The sequence below is a fragment of the Archocentrus centrarchus genome, chromosome 11, assembly GCF_007364275.1.
Source record: "Archocentrus centrarchus isolate MPI-CPG fArcCen1 chromosome 11, fArcCen1, whole genome shotgun sequence".
NCBI classification, from domain to species: domain Eukaryota; kingdom Metazoa; phylum Chordata; class Actinopteri; order Cichliformes; family Cichlidae; genus Archocentrus; species Archocentrus centrarchus.
In genome coordinates, this window is record NC_044356.1 from 35,558,086 (window position 1) to 35,575,290 (window position 17,205).

General features: G+C 41.3%; 1 protein-coding gene across 4 annotated transcripts in view; it reads right to left on the reverse strand.

Moving 5' to 3' along the window:
- Positions 1–46: 46 nt before the first annotated feature.
- glcci1a (glucocorticoid induced 1a) overlaps positions 47–17,205 on the reverse strand; it is a 29,184-nt gene continuing 12,025 nt past the window's right edge. The window contains exons 2-7 of one of the 4 annotated variants that reach the window (XM_030740885.1): positions 16,466–16,521; positions 16,140–16,296; positions 12,055–12,206; positions 11,739–11,949; positions 3,532–3,652; positions 47–3,450 (exon numbers count right to left, since the gene is read on the reverse strand). In XM_030740885.1, coding sequence (XP_030596745.1) covers positions 3,141–3,450; positions 3,532–3,652; positions 11,739–11,949; positions 12,055–12,198 — 786 coding nt within the window. In that variant the 5' untranslated portion in view covers positions 12,199–12,206; positions 16,140–16,296; positions 16,466–16,521 and the 3' untranslated portion in view covers positions 47–3,140. The remainder of the gene's footprint in view (positions 3,451–3,531; positions 3,653–11,738; positions 11,950–12,054; positions 12,207–16,139; positions 16,297–16,465; positions 16,522–17,205) is intronic. The other 3 variants (XM_030740886.1, XM_030740884.1, XM_030740883.1) reach the window with 3 other exon arrangements.

The window sequence follows — 17,205 nt, forward strand, 5'->3', positions numbered from 1 at the left end:
AGACATATACACAAATGAAGAGACAGAAACACAGATTTTCTTTTTTTTTTTTTTATTGCCATTGTGCATGAACTTTGACACTGTGGGTTACACAAAGAGGATCATGTGGTGAGCTAATGAACACTCTGACCTGCCAGAGGTGTGGTCTGGTCAGTGCTGGTTTTGTATCAATTAATGGCTTTAACAACAAACTTCTTGCTGATTCAGCCTTCATGCTCAAAACCAAAGGAATGTGAGATGAGATGCTTGTGTCAAAGAACAAGAGGACAACACCTTTTCTTTTTCATTTTTTCCTATTATTGCACACATCTAGGTTACCAATTCCAAGTATATGTGGAACATTGGGAAAGCTATAGCTCTTAGTAAGGTGCTGAAATGTCTTTAAAAACCACAACATTGCACTGAGCCTCCTTAAAAGCCATGTATATACAAAATAACATATATACAAAAGGAGCGTCAATGCAGGGATTCAACAAACACACCAGTTATCCAAAAAAAAAAAAAAAATGCTGAGGAAGATGAAAATGCACTGGTTATTTACACTTGGCTATGTTGATGTCTGTTTAACATTGCACACAATATTTGAGATGCTAAGGTACTGCAGTTTGGTAGTAGCATGAGGGTGCCGACAACATCCCATAATAATAATAACAATAATAACAGTGAATAGGAGGCAGGCCAGTGTAATGCTTTCATCTATGCATTATACAGCAGAAGGCGCTCCTGTAGCTGCAACCAAAAGTGTGAGTACAGAAGCAAATGGCAGACATATTTTAGGAATTAATCACCTCTAATGCTCAAATCTCATGGAACGCATTTCATCAAAACAGTCTAAGTTTAGAAAACCAGAGTGCAGAGTGAAGGGAAAGGTTGTATAGACATTTATTTTCAGTGACAAAGCTGCTGCCCCCAGGCCAGGCATCATGATCAGTAAATACCTGTTTACTCAGATTTACTTTTACATGCACTTGTGCTTCTTTTCTGATTACAATTTTGGTCACTTGGGGACAACAAAACAGCCTACTGACATATTTTCCACTTGTTAAGGGAAAAGTTAGCCATAACCATGAATGTGGCTCATCGCTGGTGATTTGTAGCTCTTGGCCTGCACTAAGTTTGTGGGAATTCAACCAAGCAAGGTCTACTGAAACATGCTTACCTGCAGTCCTCCAACGTGCCAAAAGCAAGTTGCTTCTGGACTGTAGGGTCAATTGCTGATTGGTTAAAAGCTTGGCTTGAACCAGAAAGGGAGCCACCGCAGAGCTCACCATGAGGAAGAAAAACTAGTTTACAGGTTTTGGGAGTCACTCCTGCAGCACTCCAAAAGAACGCTGTCACTTTAACAGAGAGATGAAGACAGAAACGTTACACAGCCCATGACTGAAACGGGCTCAAATCCTTTGGAATGCAGAGCCAAAGGCAAACACAAGCACGAAGGGCAATAGTTCACATTTCCACACATTTAACACTGCCTCCAAGTGGCAGCAGACACCTACAACAAGCAGACGTGCATCTGCAAAGCTCTGCAGCTACAAGTGCTTCACTGCTGTCTATAACAAACAGCTCCCTATTTAGCATTCAGCAGACATGGTCCATTACTTATAAGTTCTGTCTGCGTCCATCTGACAAACATAAGTCCAATAATCAATCGGTTCTGGCTTCCAAGTTCTGATCCAGCTGTTTACTGTGTCTCTTAGCTATGTTCTGTGTAGTAGAGAGGCCCGTCACTCCACAGCAAGGTCCCCGTGTTGAACTGTGCTAAATATGCTAAAATAAAAATGTGGAACGTCAAAGTGTGGAAAATTAAACTTAAACCTTCTTGTAGCTGAAATTAGATTTCAGTGGGTTAAATGAAAGCAAGTTCGTGTTTACAAACTGCAACCCAGAATATAAAAGGTGAAAATAAATTGCAATTACCATTTCAATAGTCTTAAACTGCCAATCCAATGCCAATATTACCAGCTATTTCATCACAGACAGACTGGATTTGAAAATATGTTGCTTCCATGACTGCTAAAGGGGATTCCTGCTATATGACACTTCAAATTCTGTTATAAGCCAACTTTATTCTCATTATTTCTCAAATTATACCTTCTTCTGGTTAAGAAAACTGGCAGAAATGTTTGTACAACATCAACCCCACTGTGCACCTGTTTACAACCAAATACTTCTGTCTGATTGTACTTTCAGGTAGTGCTACTGCATTCTCATCTGCTATTGCTCTACCATCAGCCAGCTCAGCACAGCAAATCACACATCATTAAGCTTAAATAACAGACAAGCCTCTGCCCAGCTCACTTTCATCAGTACATCCACAAATGGCATCAGTCACAGTGTGTGTGTGTGTGTGTGTGTGTGTGTGTGGCCTTCACAACTTGCAGCCGGATCTAGTCTTAAAAAAAGCGTGATGTGTGGGAATGGAAATGAGCAGGTATAAATGTCAGGGAATCCTCCTTTGTATGGACATACATTCCAAATTACCTGAGTATAGACTCCGATTATGAAATACCTGAAGGCCGGATATTGACATTGTGTAACCAGTTGAGGCCGTTTTCTCCTTTTTCTTTTCTTCCAATGTTTTCCTCGTTGCATTTATTTGAGACAGGAGCTTAACAATTTTACCTGGACAGTGTAAACATAATCCTGAATAGCAGAGTTGTCTTTCCTATTCCATACATAACACAGCCATAGACAGTTTTAAACAAGCACTTTCTTTTCATAGAGCTATATGTGGATATACATGTTTAGAGAGCTTATTCATACTGTGAATGCTGAAACAGAACATTTCATCAGAAATACACTACCAGTTTAAAATGCATGCCCCTCCCCCATCCACAGTGCTCCACTCCTCCTTGCAATGACTGCATATGAACCCTTAAACTGTCAGGTCTCTTCCTGCCATCAGTAGCTCACACATTATGCAGGACAGAAGGGTGAGGCAGCAAATCATATTGGTTGTGGTGGATATTCTGGACATTGTTGCTACGTCATGCAAAGATAGAAGGGTAACGGAGACGGTGGGCACAGAGAGACAGAGGCCCCCCTAGTGTAGCAGAGGGTGGTACTGGTGGGACAGTCAGAGGTGGTGCTCGGTAATCGCTAGTGTAGATCCCAGAGACAGAGGCCAGCTCTGCTCAGGTCTAGCTGATGGCAGGGCTGTCTGTCTGGCACTCTGATGTCTCTGAGGGCGAACCGGGCTCCTCCGGGGGGTCGTCTGTGCTGGTGCTCGTAGAGACCTGAGTAGGGACGCCATAGAATGATGTTGTCCCCTGTGGGTCAGAGCCAGAGCCTTCTTCCCTGTTGTCCTGGTCCTCCTCGGGCTCTGAGGCCAGGGTGAGGTGCAAAGCGCCAGGGAGTTTGACGGGACAGAAGGCAGAACCCGTCGGAATGAAGTTGACTTTGTTTTTGTCAGGGCAGGAGAAAAGGGGTGCTGATGTGGACTGCCTAGAGCTGCACAGAAACATGTTCATCATCATTAAGGAGGAAGCAGAGTGCCAAGGAAATTCAGCACAGCTATCAAAGTATCTATACCTTATCTCTTCAAAAGCTTTGACCTTCTCACAGCCCTCTGGCGGCTCACGCTTGAACATATAGCTGTTGTTGGGTTTGGGTGACGAGGCAAACTTAGGCAGCGGTGAGCTGCTTCCACTGTCTGAAAAAAATATACAATGGATATTTGATACAAACCCATTTCCATGCAAAGTGTTGCATTTCTAACAATGATGACGTTTTCATCTTTTCTGGGGTTTCTCCACAGCCATCAGCTGAAATGACACATCAACTGTGAATGTATAGTTTAGATAACGAGTGATCAAGATTTCTGTTTCTACCAAAGTCCTGAGGCATTATGACATTTGTGATCAAGTGTGCCCTCAGCTCTTCAGAGCATACAGACCATCGGAACATCAAAAATGTAATTCTGATATAAGACTCCAAAACCATCAGAATTACTGGAAACAAACAAATACATAGTATTTACACACACACACGCAGCTAGTTGAGTAGACGACATCACTATTCGGTGACAGATGTACTAGTCGGTTAGCCTAATTGTTATGATTTTAATTTATGCCCAGTGCCATAAATGGTTGTCCTTAATGTTACACAGCCATCCGTAACCAGAGAAATCACTATTGTGGGTTAGGGCTGCAACAAAAATTTATTTTGGTAGTCGAATAATCTGTCAATTATTTTATCGATTAGTCGATCAGTCAGTCTTACCTCACCTGTTCAAGCCTGCCCACCTGTCATCTTGTTGTCTCTTCTCACAATTAAAATGACCCATAAAAATGAGTTTGAAACTAATCAAATGTATTTTTAACATTAATGTGACCATCACGATAAATATCAAATAAACAATGCATATTGAATGCAATTTTTATTTTTAAATGAAAATATAATGTGCAAATAAATAAAAATGGCCTCTGTCCAAAAGTTCAAATAAGGCTTCAAATGAAATCAAAAACATTTTTCTGTCCAAAACAGCTGAAAAGTTTACAGATGATTCAGTTCATGAAGAGGTTTACTATTCAGAATAAATGCTAATATTAATGCGAGGAAAAAATAGGAGCCAATGTAGCTGCTCTTATTGCCCTTCACTTGTTCACTAACATCACTGAAATGATGTCGCTAAGCAAACATCATCCATGAGAGCTTGTTTCTGACAGGTAAACTAACAGAAACATTACTCTACAAACATTAACAGGTATCAATGCAACGCACTGACTCTCTAAAACGTTCCCATCCAGAGCTGACGTCACAGCTCCAGGGTGCCGGCGTTTTAAATGCTCAGCATTGCAGTGATGCTGCCGTGGAAGGAAAGCTCTGCTTTGCATTCAACTTTATTTTTGTTTTCATGCTCCCACACCTTTGACAGTCTGTCTCCATTTTCTCCACCCTCCTCTCTGTTCCACCATCATTATACACTGCTCAAAAAAATAAAGGGAACACTCAAACAACACATTCTAGATCTGAATGAATGAAATATTCTCATTGAATACTTTGTTCTGTACAAAGTTGAAGGTGCTGACAACAAAATCACACAAAAAATCATCAATGGAAGCTATGCTAGAATTGATTAGTTTTTATAAATAAAAGGGAACTATACAGGATAAAGAAGTGCCAAATTCAAGAAGCAGATATATCAGATCATAGTGCCGTTTATCTCAAAGTTATGCTAAAAAGACGAGAGAAAAATACTCTATGGAGACTAAATGTGGGAATATTGAATAACAAACCAACAGTAGAAGAACTTAAGAAAGACATCATAAACTATCAAAAAGAAAATGATAATGGAGAGGTCACCCCTGTCATCCTGTGGGATGCACTTATAAGAGCAAAACTTATAGCAAAAACAGCAGCGATTAAAAAGGCTAAAGAGGAAGCCTATAAAAATGAAAAGGGGAAACTGCTAAAAATTGAACAACAACATAAAACTGCAGGAGACCCCACCCTGCTTCCAAAGAGTAAGGAACTTAAGAACAATATTGATATAGTACTAACCACAGAAATAGAAAAAAAGACAAGACTCTTAAAACAGTCTTATGATGAAGGAGGGCCAAGGGCAAAGACTTCTGGCAAAAAGACTGAAGAAACAACAGGCTGATAGGACAATCCACAAAATAAAAGACATATTTATGAACCTAAAGAGATTGAACAGAAGTTTGTAAACTTCTATAGAGATTTATATAGCCAACCTCCATCTGCTGATATAGACCAAATGAAAGCCTTCCTAGAGGAATTAGACCAACCAACGATTGGAAAAAACACAATGACCTCTTGACCTCACCGATAACAACAGCAGATATAAAGAGAGCAGTAAATAGGTTAAAAACAAAAGTCTCCAGGTAGCGATGGACTACCAGCCGAATGGTACAAAAAGTTCAGTCAAGAACTTATTCCCATACTTGAAGTTTCATTTAACCATACACTACAATATGGTGAAACACCCCCATCCTGGAAGGAAGCAATAATATCAGTGATACCCAAGAAAAACAACAGTGAGACCTGTTCAGATTACAGACCTATATCATTACTCAGTGTAGACTACAAGCTATATACTTCAATTATTTCCAAAAGATACAAATATTTTATTAGGGAAATTATTGATGAAGACCAGACAGGCTTTATTAAGGGGCGTCAAACTCAGGACAACATAAGGAGGGCTATACATAATATCAATCATATTCAAAACAATCAGACCAGTGCAGTCCTAATGAGCCTGGATGCTGAAAAGGCTTTCGACAGCATTAATTGGACTTTTCTATATTTGGTACTAGAAAAATTTGGATTCAGTGATGAAGCTGTCAAATGCATTAAACCAACCAGAAACCAACTGCAAGAATAAGAATAAATGGTAACCTGACAGAGAATATAACATTAGAACGGTCTATCAGGCAGGGCTGTTGCCGCTCGCCAATTCTATTTGCAATTTATTTGGAGCCACTAGCACAGGCAGTCAGACAGAATAAATATCTGAAAGGGATAAAAATTGGGGAAGAAAAACACACGATTGCACTTTTTGCAGACGATGTGGTCTGTTTTTTAAAGGACCCGGATACAGGTATCCCTATCTTGATCAACCTACTTCGGTTTTTGCTCCGGGTACAAACTAAATTTGACTAAGACACAATTTCTGATGTTCAATTATTCCCCACCTAGAGAGTCACAGTTGAAATTTAATATAAACAAAAGAACAACCAAATACCTCGGGATCACCTTAACACAAAGGATAGAAGAGCTTTATAACGCTAATTACACACATGTAGACATAGAAATTAGGAATGATATGAAAAGGTGGAGCATCCTCCCTCTAGACATTAGCTTACGAATAGAGATTATAAAAAGGAGTGTTCTTCCATGACTCCTCTACCTGTTCCAATCTTTGCCTGTTGAAGTGCCAGAAAAACAATTCAAGATATGGGATAAAGCTATATTAAGGCTCATATGGAATGGCCGTAGGCCAAGAATCAGACTAAAAACACTACAGATCGGGAAAGAGAAAGGAGGCATGGCAGTGCCTGACCTCAAAGTATATCATCAAGCAGCACAAATAAGACCGGTAATTTGTTGGTGTGACAGAAATTATGTTGCCAAGTGGAAAAACATAGAACAAATTGTTCAGGGAAGAGAAACTCAAAGCCTGATAGGGAACAAAGAAGAAGCAATGAGGAGAACTGAACAGGTAGACATGGTTACCCAGTTCACATTAAGAACATGGTTTAACATGGCACAGAAATATAAAATGGAGAATGAACTTGGATTACTTCGATGGATAGCATATGACACACACTTTGCACCCAGTTCTCTTGATCAGAGGAATAACAGTTATAAGTACACTAATAGAAAATGGAAATTTCATGAGTTTTCAAGAGATTAAACAAAAACATGAATTAAGCAATCAGGACCATTTCAGATATTTGCAGATAAGAGATTTTTATAATAAAGAAATAAAACACAAAGATGACTTAGTGAATAATGGAATAATTAGGATGATAAACGGAATCTATAATACAAAGAAATATAGAATAATTTCCACAATCTATCGTCATCTGATGGATAGGAAAGGGAACACAACCTCATATGTAAGATTGAAATGGGAGAGAGAACTGGGTGTAAACATTTCGGAGGATGAATGGAATTATATTTGGAAAATGCAACAGACAACCACAACATCATGCGTTTGGAGAACATATGGTTGGAAAAATGTAATCAGATTCTTTATCACACCAAAAATGAACAGCAAATATACATCAGTACCACAACCATGTTGGAGGAGATGTGGAAGCATTAATGTGGATCACTCTCATGTCTTTTGGCTTTGTCCAAAACTTGCAAAATTTTGGGGTGACGTATACTTAGCCATTGCTAGAATTCTGGGTTATGACTTACCCAAATCATTCAAATTCCTGTACTTGGGTTACATGGCAGGAAATGAGGTATTAAAGGAGGACAGATATATTCTGAAAATTCTGTTAGTGGCCTGTAAAAAAGCAATAACAAGAAAGTGGCATAAGCCTGATCCACCAACACAAAATGATTGGCTGAAAACTGTGAAGGAAATACACACTATGGAGCAGCTGACTCACAAGATAAGGACTCAAGAAGAACAATTCCAAGAGAAATGGGAGAAATGGACTTTATATGCATCAATGACAAGAGAATGACTTAAGCATGGACGTATAGAAGAACACTGTAAATAAGGCAACCTAACATGCTCTAGTGTTAATTTTTTTTTCTCTTCTTCTTTCTTTTAGCTTCAGTTTTTTCTGATGTTTGTTTAAAGTGAAAACTCAATTAAAAAATAAAGTATCAAAAAAAAAAAATCATCAATGGAAATCAAATTTATTAACCAATGGAGGCCTGGATTTGGAGTCGCACACAAAATTAAAGTGGAAAAACACACTACAGGCTGATCCAACTTTGATGTAATGTCCCTAAAACAAGTCAAAATGAGGCTCAGTATTGTGTGTGGCCTCCACATACCTGTATGACCTCCCTACAACGCGTGGGCATGCTCCTGATGAGGTGACGGATGGTCTCCTGAGAGATCTCCTCCCAGATCCCCGTGCCCAAAAGGTCATCTGTCACCAGCCTAAATGATTACCGCCCTGTGGCCCTCACACCGGTAATCATGAAGTGCTTTGAGAGGCTGGTTCTCCAGCACATCAAAGACCATCTGCCCCCCACTTTCGACACCCATCAGTTTGCATATCGTGCAAACAGATCCACAGAGGACGCCATTGCTGTAGCTCTCCACTCTGTGTTGAGCCACTTGGAGCAGCAGCAGAGCTACGCTCGCATGCTCTTTGTGGATTACAGCTCAGCGTTCAACACAATCATCCCGTACATTCTCCCCACCAAACTGCACCCCCTGGGCCTCCCCCCTCTCACATGTTCCTGGATCAAGGACTTCTTAACCAACCGGCCCCAGACTGTGAGACTTGGCCCCCATCTGTCCTCCACCCGCACACTGAGCACTGGCTCCCCACAGGGCTGTGTGCTGAGCCCCCTCCTGTACTGTCTCTACACCCATGACTGCAGTCCGGCCCACAATAACAACCTCATCGTCAAATTTGCTGACGACACCACAGTGGTCGGACTCATCTCAAAGGGAGATGAGGCAGCTTACAGAGAGGAGGTCCTGAAGTTGACAGCCTGGTGTTCAGAGAACAACCTGGTACTGAACACCATGAAAACCAAAGAGATCATCATCGACTTCAGGAAGCACAGGACTGACCCAGCTCCCCTCTACATCAACGGCGAGCGTGTGGAGAGGGTCCACACCTTCAGGTTTCTTGGTGTCCTCATCTCTGCTGATCTTTCTTGGTCAGATAACATCACAGCTGTTATCAAGAAGGCTCAGCAGCGACTTCACTTCCTGAGGGTCCTCAGGAAGAACAACTTGAACTCAAACCTGCTGCTGACCTTCTACCGCTCATCCATTGAGAGCCTGCTGACGTACTGTATCACAGTATGGTATGGCAGCTGCACTGAGGCAGACAGGGTCAGGCTTCAGAGGGTAGTCAAGACAGCACAAAGAATCGTTGGCTGCCCTCTCCCCTCCCTGATGGACATCTACACCTCCCGCTGCATCAGCAGAGCCAGGAACATCATCAAGGACAGCTCACACCCTGGCTTTGACCTGTTTGACCTGCTGCCCTCTGGCAGGAGCTACAGGAGCATCAAAGCCAGAACAAACAGACTCAAGAACAGTTTCTTCGCCAGAGCAATCACCACCCAGAACTCACACACTCACCCACCGTAACTGTGCAACACCCACATCTCTGTGCAATATTAGATTATTTATACTGAACAATATCTAACATTCCTATATTGGTAATATCCAGTATTCATTCACTAGTGCAATATTCATCATCTTCATTTTTATATGTATACACTTATTTACTTTTCTTACAATGTACAGATGCACCAATGTATGTATATATTTTTATACATTCTATTTTTTGTATATTTTATACATTGTTTATTTTCTGTATATTTCTTGATTATACTAGACTATAATATTTTTATTTTTTATTTTAGAGAATTTGATTTTCTATTGCATGGCACTGAACAGGAGTGGCCCTCCTATCTCATTGTACATCCTGTATAATGACAATAAAAGGCATTCTATTCTATTCTATTCTATTCTATTCAATTCAGACCTGGACTAAAGCATCTGCCAACTCCTGGACAGTCTGTGGTGCAACATGACGTTGGTGGATGGAGCGAGACATGATGTCCCAGATGTGCTCAATCGGATTCAGGTCTGGGGAACAGGCGGGCCAGTCCATAGCTTCAAAGCCTTCTTCTTGCAGGAACTGCTGACACACTCCAGCCACATGAGGTCTAGCATTGTCCTGCATTAGGAGGAACCCAGGGCCAACTGCACCAGCATTTGGTCTCACAAGGGGTCTGAGGATCTCATCTCGGTACCTAATGGCAGTCACGCTACCTCTGGTGAGCACATGGAGGGCTGTGCGGCCCTCCAAAGAAATGCCACCCAACACCATTACTGACCCACTGCCAAACCGGTCATGCTGAAGGATGCTGCAGGCAGCAGATCGCTCTCCACGGCGTCTCCAGACTCTGTCACGCCTGTCACATGTGCTCAGTGTAAACCTGCTTTCATCTGTGAAGAGCACAGGGCGCCAGTGGCGAATTTGCCAATCCTGGTGTTCTCTGGCAAATGCCAAGCGTCCTGCACGGTGTTGGGCTGTGAGCACAATCCCCACCTGTGGATGTCGGGCCCTCATACCATCCTCATGGAGTCGGTTTCTAACCATTTGTGCAGACACATGCACATTTGTGGCCTGCTGGAGGTCATTTTGCAGGGCTCTGGCAGTGCTCCTCCTGTTCCTCCTTGCACAAAGGCAGAGGTAACAGTCCTGCTGCTGGGTTGTTGCCCTCCTACGGCCTCCTCCACATCTCTTGGTGTACTGGCTTGTCTCCTGGTAGCGCCTCCAGCCTCTGGACACTACGCTGACAGACACAGCAAACCTTCTTGCCACAGCTCGCATTGATGTGCCATCCTGGATGAGCTGCACTACCTGAGTCACTTGTGTGGGTTGTAGAGTCCGTCTCATGCTACCACGAGTGTGAAAGCACCACCAACATTCAAAAGTGACTAAAACATCAGCCAGAAAGCATAGGTACTGAGAAGTGGTCTGTGGTCCCCACCTGCAGAACCACTCCTTTATTGAGAGTGTCTTGCTAATTGCCAATAATTTCCACCTGTTGTCTATTCCATTTGCACAACAGCATGTGAAACTGATTGTCAATCAGTGCTGCTTCCTAAGTGGACAGTTTGATTTCACAGAAGTTTGATTTATTTGGAGTTATATTGTGTTGTTTAAGCGGTCCCTTTATTTTTTTGAGCAGTGTATTATTCACCTTACGTTCTTCTTCATTGGTATTGTTGTTATTGGCAGACAATGGAGGCAATACTGCCCTGATATGTTCCTGTAGTGTATTGCAGTTACAAAAATCACACGTGGAAGAAAATTGATGGATGGGTTATAAACTATGACACTTCAATGTTAAAATTCCATGTCAACGAATTTTTGTAGTCAACAACATTGATTACGTCAATGAATCATTAAGTCTGCCCTGTATTTGATTTGCTCCACTCCATTACAAAATTGCAGAGTTTTAGTGGACTTGGTTAGGATAAGACCAAATCCAGGGACTCCAGAACCCACTTTGTGGACCCCTCAGTAGGAGCTTAGAGTGCTTACCTTTATCTCGGTCATATAGTAGATCATCTGTGGAGTAAGGACTGCCATCGTGTGATCCTGGAGGGCAGGCCGGTGAGGGACACGGTGATAGGCTAGAGCAACTGCTGGACCGGCCAGGGGCTGAGGGGGTCTGGGTGTCTACACTGCGGGTGCTGCTGCTGCGCTGCTGTGGAGGGAAGGGCGCCCGTCGGCCATCGGGAACCTCCAGGGACTGCAGAGAAAACATCATAAGAGTCAAAACTCTGTAAGCAGATGGCAGGAAGGTAAGTAACAGGTTTACCAAAATACTGGGCTGAGAATTGAAACTGAGTCCCACCTTGAGCTCTTCCTTCTCTCCATTGTCTTTGATGAAGACTTTCTCCAGCTCATGGTTGATGCCTTCCATGCTGCTGGGCACCCTGGAGATGGAGGGCTTTGGCACAGTGATGTTGGACAGTGGCATCTGGGCAGACTTCGACATGGAAACTCCTGCAGCACGTACACACACACACACACACACACACACACACACACACACACACACACACACACACACAGACACACACAGACACACACAGACACACACAGACACACACAGACACACACAGACACACACAAAAAATTGTGAATGAACCCTCTAGAGCCACACACTCCTCCAGCGCCATGGCAGCCTCCCCTCACCTGCATAAGAAAAGGCTTCCACCTGTCACATTACTATCATTTTATGTCCAAGAATGTCCAGGAAGCCAAGTGGTTATGATGCATACCATGTGACCAGCGTCACGGTTCATGGCATAAGTGAGATCTCTAAAAAGGATTAAACAAATCCTGTGTCTCTATAGTTTCAGTCTTTAGTAAATGAAACATGTCTCAAAAAAGGATATGCACCACAGTTTCCCAAAAAAGGCTTAAACTACACTGCTCTTATTAATGCTTGATTGAAGTTTATTCTGTTCCACTTGTCTTTATGGAGATTTTCTCTGGATTTATTTAATACCTGAAAGTAAATAGTTCAGTCATTACAGCACACTTGACTCACAAAATCAAAGCATGTCAGTTTGAGGAAGTTGGCAGAGATACCTGAGAGTGGCTGACTGAAGTGAAGGTGTGGTTGGTGGTGCTAGTCTAGGGTGAGTGGTGGTGCTTATGTATTGGGAAGATACGGCCTTTGTCTCTACCGAGGTGTTCTTGTTTACTGTGCTTTGCAATCTGTTGGAATTCAATTCAATTAAATTTTATTTACATAGCGCTAGATCACAACAAACAGTCGCCTCAAGGAGCTTTGTATTGTGGGTAAAGACCCAAGCAAGCACTTGGCGACAGGGGAGGAAAATTTTTAACAGGTAGAAACCTCCAGCAGAACCAGGCTCAGGGAGGGGGGGTCATCTGCTGTGACCGGCTGGGCTGAGGGGAGAGAAAGACATGCTGTGGAAGAGAGCCAGAGATTAATAACAATTAATGATTCAATGCCAAGTGGCGTATAAACAAAGTAAATAAGGTGAATGAAAAGAAACAGTGCATTATGGGACCCCCCCCAAGCAGCCTAGGCCTATAGCAGCATAACTAAGGGATGGTTCAGGGTCACCTGATCCAGCCCTAACTATAAGCTTTATCATAAAGGAAAGTTTTAAGCCTAATCTCCTGAATCCAAGCTGGGAGCTGGTTCCACAGAAGAGGCGCCTGAAAGCTGAAGGCTCTGCCTCCCATTCTACTCTTAAGTATCCTAGGAACCACAAGTAAGCCAGCAGTCTGAGAGTGAAGTGCTCTGTTGGGGTGATATGGTACTATGAGGTCTTTGAGATAAGATGGTGCCTGATTATTCAAGACCTTGTATGTGAGGAGAAGAATTTTAAATTCTATTCTAGATTTAACAGGGAGCCAATGAAGAGAAGCCAATATGGGAGAAATCTGCTCTCTCTTTCTAGTCCCTGTCAGTACTCTAGCTGCAGCATTTTGGATCAGCTGAAGGCTTTTCAGGGAGCTTTTAGGACAGCCTGATAATAATGAATTACAATAGTCCAGCCGAGAAGTAATAAATGCATGAATTAGCTTTTCAGCATCACTCTGAGAAAGGATGTTTCTAATTTTAGAAATATTGCGCAAATGCAAAAAAGCAGTCCTACATATTTGTTTAATATGTGCATTGAAGGACATATCCTGGTCAAAAATGACTCCAAGATTTCTCACAGTGTTACTGGAGGCCAAAGTAATGCCATCCAGAGTAAGTATCTGGTTTGACACCATGTTTCTAAGATTTGTGGGGCCGAGAACAAGAATTTCAGTTTTATCTGAATTTAGAAGCAGGAAATTAGAGGTCATCCAGGCCTTAATGTCTTTAAGACATTCCTGCAGTTTAACTAATTGATGTGTGTCATCTGGCTTCATTGATAGGTAAAGCTGAGTATCATCTGCATAACAATGAAAATTGATGCAGTGCTTTCTAATAATACTGCCTAAGGGAAGTGTGTATAATGTAAATAAAATTGGTCCTAGCACAGAACCCTGTGGAACTCCATAATTAACCTTAGTGTGTGGAGAAGACTCCCCATTTACATGAACAAATTGGAGTCTATGAGATAAATATAATTCAAACCACTGCAGTGCAGTACCTTTAATACCTATAGTATGCTCTAATCTCTGTAATAAAATGTTATGGTCAACAGTATCAAAAGCTGTACTGAGGTCCAACAGGACAAGAACAGAGATGAGTCCACTGTCAGAGGCTGTAAGAAGATCATTTGTAACCTTCACTAATGCTGTTTCTGTACTGTGATGAATTCTGAAACCTGACTGAAACTCTTCAAATAAACCATTCCTCTGCAGATGATCAGTTAGCTGTTTTACAACTACTCTTTCAAGAGTCTTTGAGAGAAAAGGAAGGTTGGAGATTGGCTTATAATTAGCTAAGACAGCTGGGTCAAATGATGGCTTTTTAAGTAGAGGTTTAATTACAGCCACCTTGAAGGTCTGTGGTACATAGCCAACTAATAAAGACTGATTGATCATTTTTAAGATTGAAGCATCAATAATTGGAAAGACGTCTTTGAACAGTCTAGTAGGAATGGGATCTAATAAACATGTTTCTGGTTTGGAGGAAGTAACTATTGAAGTTAACTCTGAAAGATCAACTGGAGCAAAAGAGTCTAAACAAATACCAGCAGTGCTGAAGCAGCCGAATCACAAAGGAAATAGGAGAAGCTGTGAGAGCAAACACCATGAAATGTTGACCTACAGCAGTCACAAATTTGGACATGATGTGACCTAGCAAAGTGGTTACTGGAGTGGAGCTGTTGCGTCACTACAAAGAAATGTCCAATGACCAACTGTGATGAGGATAAAACATTGCAACATTTGCTTTTGGAGTGTTATGGAACAGCAAAATGTTTGATGTGGGTTTTGATGTGGACATCAGTATGAGATCTGTGATGTATGGGCTGTTTAAGGAAACAATGGTTGATAGTAAAAGATTATTTTGGTTAATTATATGTATAATAAATTCTCACATTTGGAAAACGAGCAAAAACTGTAATTGAGCAAAGAGTGATCAGCAGTGATTTTTTAGAAACACTGTTGGTGATCTGAGGAGGAGGAAAAGTATTGGACAGATGACTAACAGCCCTCTTCCCTGGAATCTTTTAATAATATAAATGTTATGTATTGATATGTATTTTATGTATTTAATATATTTGTTTGCCAAATTATATGAATAAAGACTTTCTCCATTGTTAATCAATTACTTCTTTTAAGACCCGTCTTATTCTCTACAGGAAGTATTATTATTTTTTATGCAGACAAATGTGCTAATATTTTGGCATAGTTCTTCAAAGCAGCTGTACTATTCAGGTGTTGTCTATTGATATACAGGATATCCTTGTCAGCAGCTATGTAATTCAGTAACATACCTGTATACAGTAGTGAGAGCTGAGCTATCCTCTGGCCAGCCCTTATTGTTTTCCATTGCTGCAGGAGGCTGATAGGAGCCAGTTGGGATTTAGTGCACCATAAATTGCAGCTGGTTATGGCCATTGCAAAGAGGGGGAATAGGTAGTTAAAGGTGAGGCAGTGTTATCGGTCAACTTCTTGCTAGAGCATGCAGGAGGCTGATAGCCCAGACTGGGTGAAGCTTCTGTGGATGTGTTTCTTGCTATTGTATGCCATGAGTACCACAGAAACTCAGTTGTGATGTCATACTGTGATGTCAGTTAAATATGTCACACAATTAACAGTAACTGTACATAATTCACAACTGAAAGAAGATCTTTAAGTATCTGATTTTAAATATACTCCCCTATGCTTAATTGGGTATAGTTTAGAAACGCCATGAGAATGAGTTTTTACCTATGAACATCTTTTTCAAAAAGGACAAAGTTTTGATAGAATTTGTAGTTGGAAAAGGCTGGCAGTTTCACGATTTAAACTCACTGTTAATGCTGATGTCTGATAGTCCTGGTGATCAAAGTGAGGACCTACTTTAAAGTGTTTAGTGTCATACTTCTTTGAGCTTGTCAGCACTGCCCCAGGACGCAGAGGGATTGTGGGTGGTTTTTGCTCCTGTTTTGTCACTCCAACATCCAAGAGTCTAAACACAAGAAAACTACAAATTACAAGATGTTACATTTAAACTGTTTTCACTGCAACCAGTGAATGAGTTATAAAACTGCTCTAAATAGAGCAACCTGCCCTGAAAATGCCATGAACTTATCTTTGCAGTCTGAACATGTGGAAGAAATGGCCATGTGTGGGCTGACCTCATCTGGGTGGATTTATCTTGGGTTGTGCACAAGTGGATCACAAGGTCACTGTCCTGTGTGGTAGAGCCCAAAGATAGTGCACAGGGAAGTTTGCTAAATAACCCCCAAGCTCAGCAATTTTTACTTGTATATGCTATCAATTACAGTTCTTAAAAAGGAAATTACATAAATAACAAGGTATTGGCAGGTCATGTTTTTTTTTTGTTTTTTGTTTTGGTTTTTTTTGGTTTTTTGTTTTTTTTTGGGGGGGGGGTTTGAATAGGCCAAGAAAGTTGCAATTGGTGAATCTCCAGCTATTGTGAATGCTAAAGATGTCTTCTGAAAGACCATATAACCATTTCCAATCATTTTTAAGTCATTAAATGAATGCTGAAGCATAATTTGTGATACTACAAATATACAACATCAGTTCGCAGGATAGCTTATAATATTGTTAAATATAAAAGCAGCAATTTAGTGAGACAATTAATCCAACCCATTGAGCCCCCCCCCCCAGTTATCTAGCAATGGGGTTATTTTTTTTTAATGTATGATTTTAATTTCATGCGATTATTTGTTCCTACGCGCAAGAAAATCTGACCCATTTTCTACTTCCTACTACACACAGAAGAACAGATATAACAGACATGACAAATGCAAGACTATACCTGCCCTACTGGATCCAAGTAATTTTGAAGCCTCCATCTGAACTGTGAGAGAGTCTTAACTTTATTTTAAACAGTCACCAGGACAGAAAA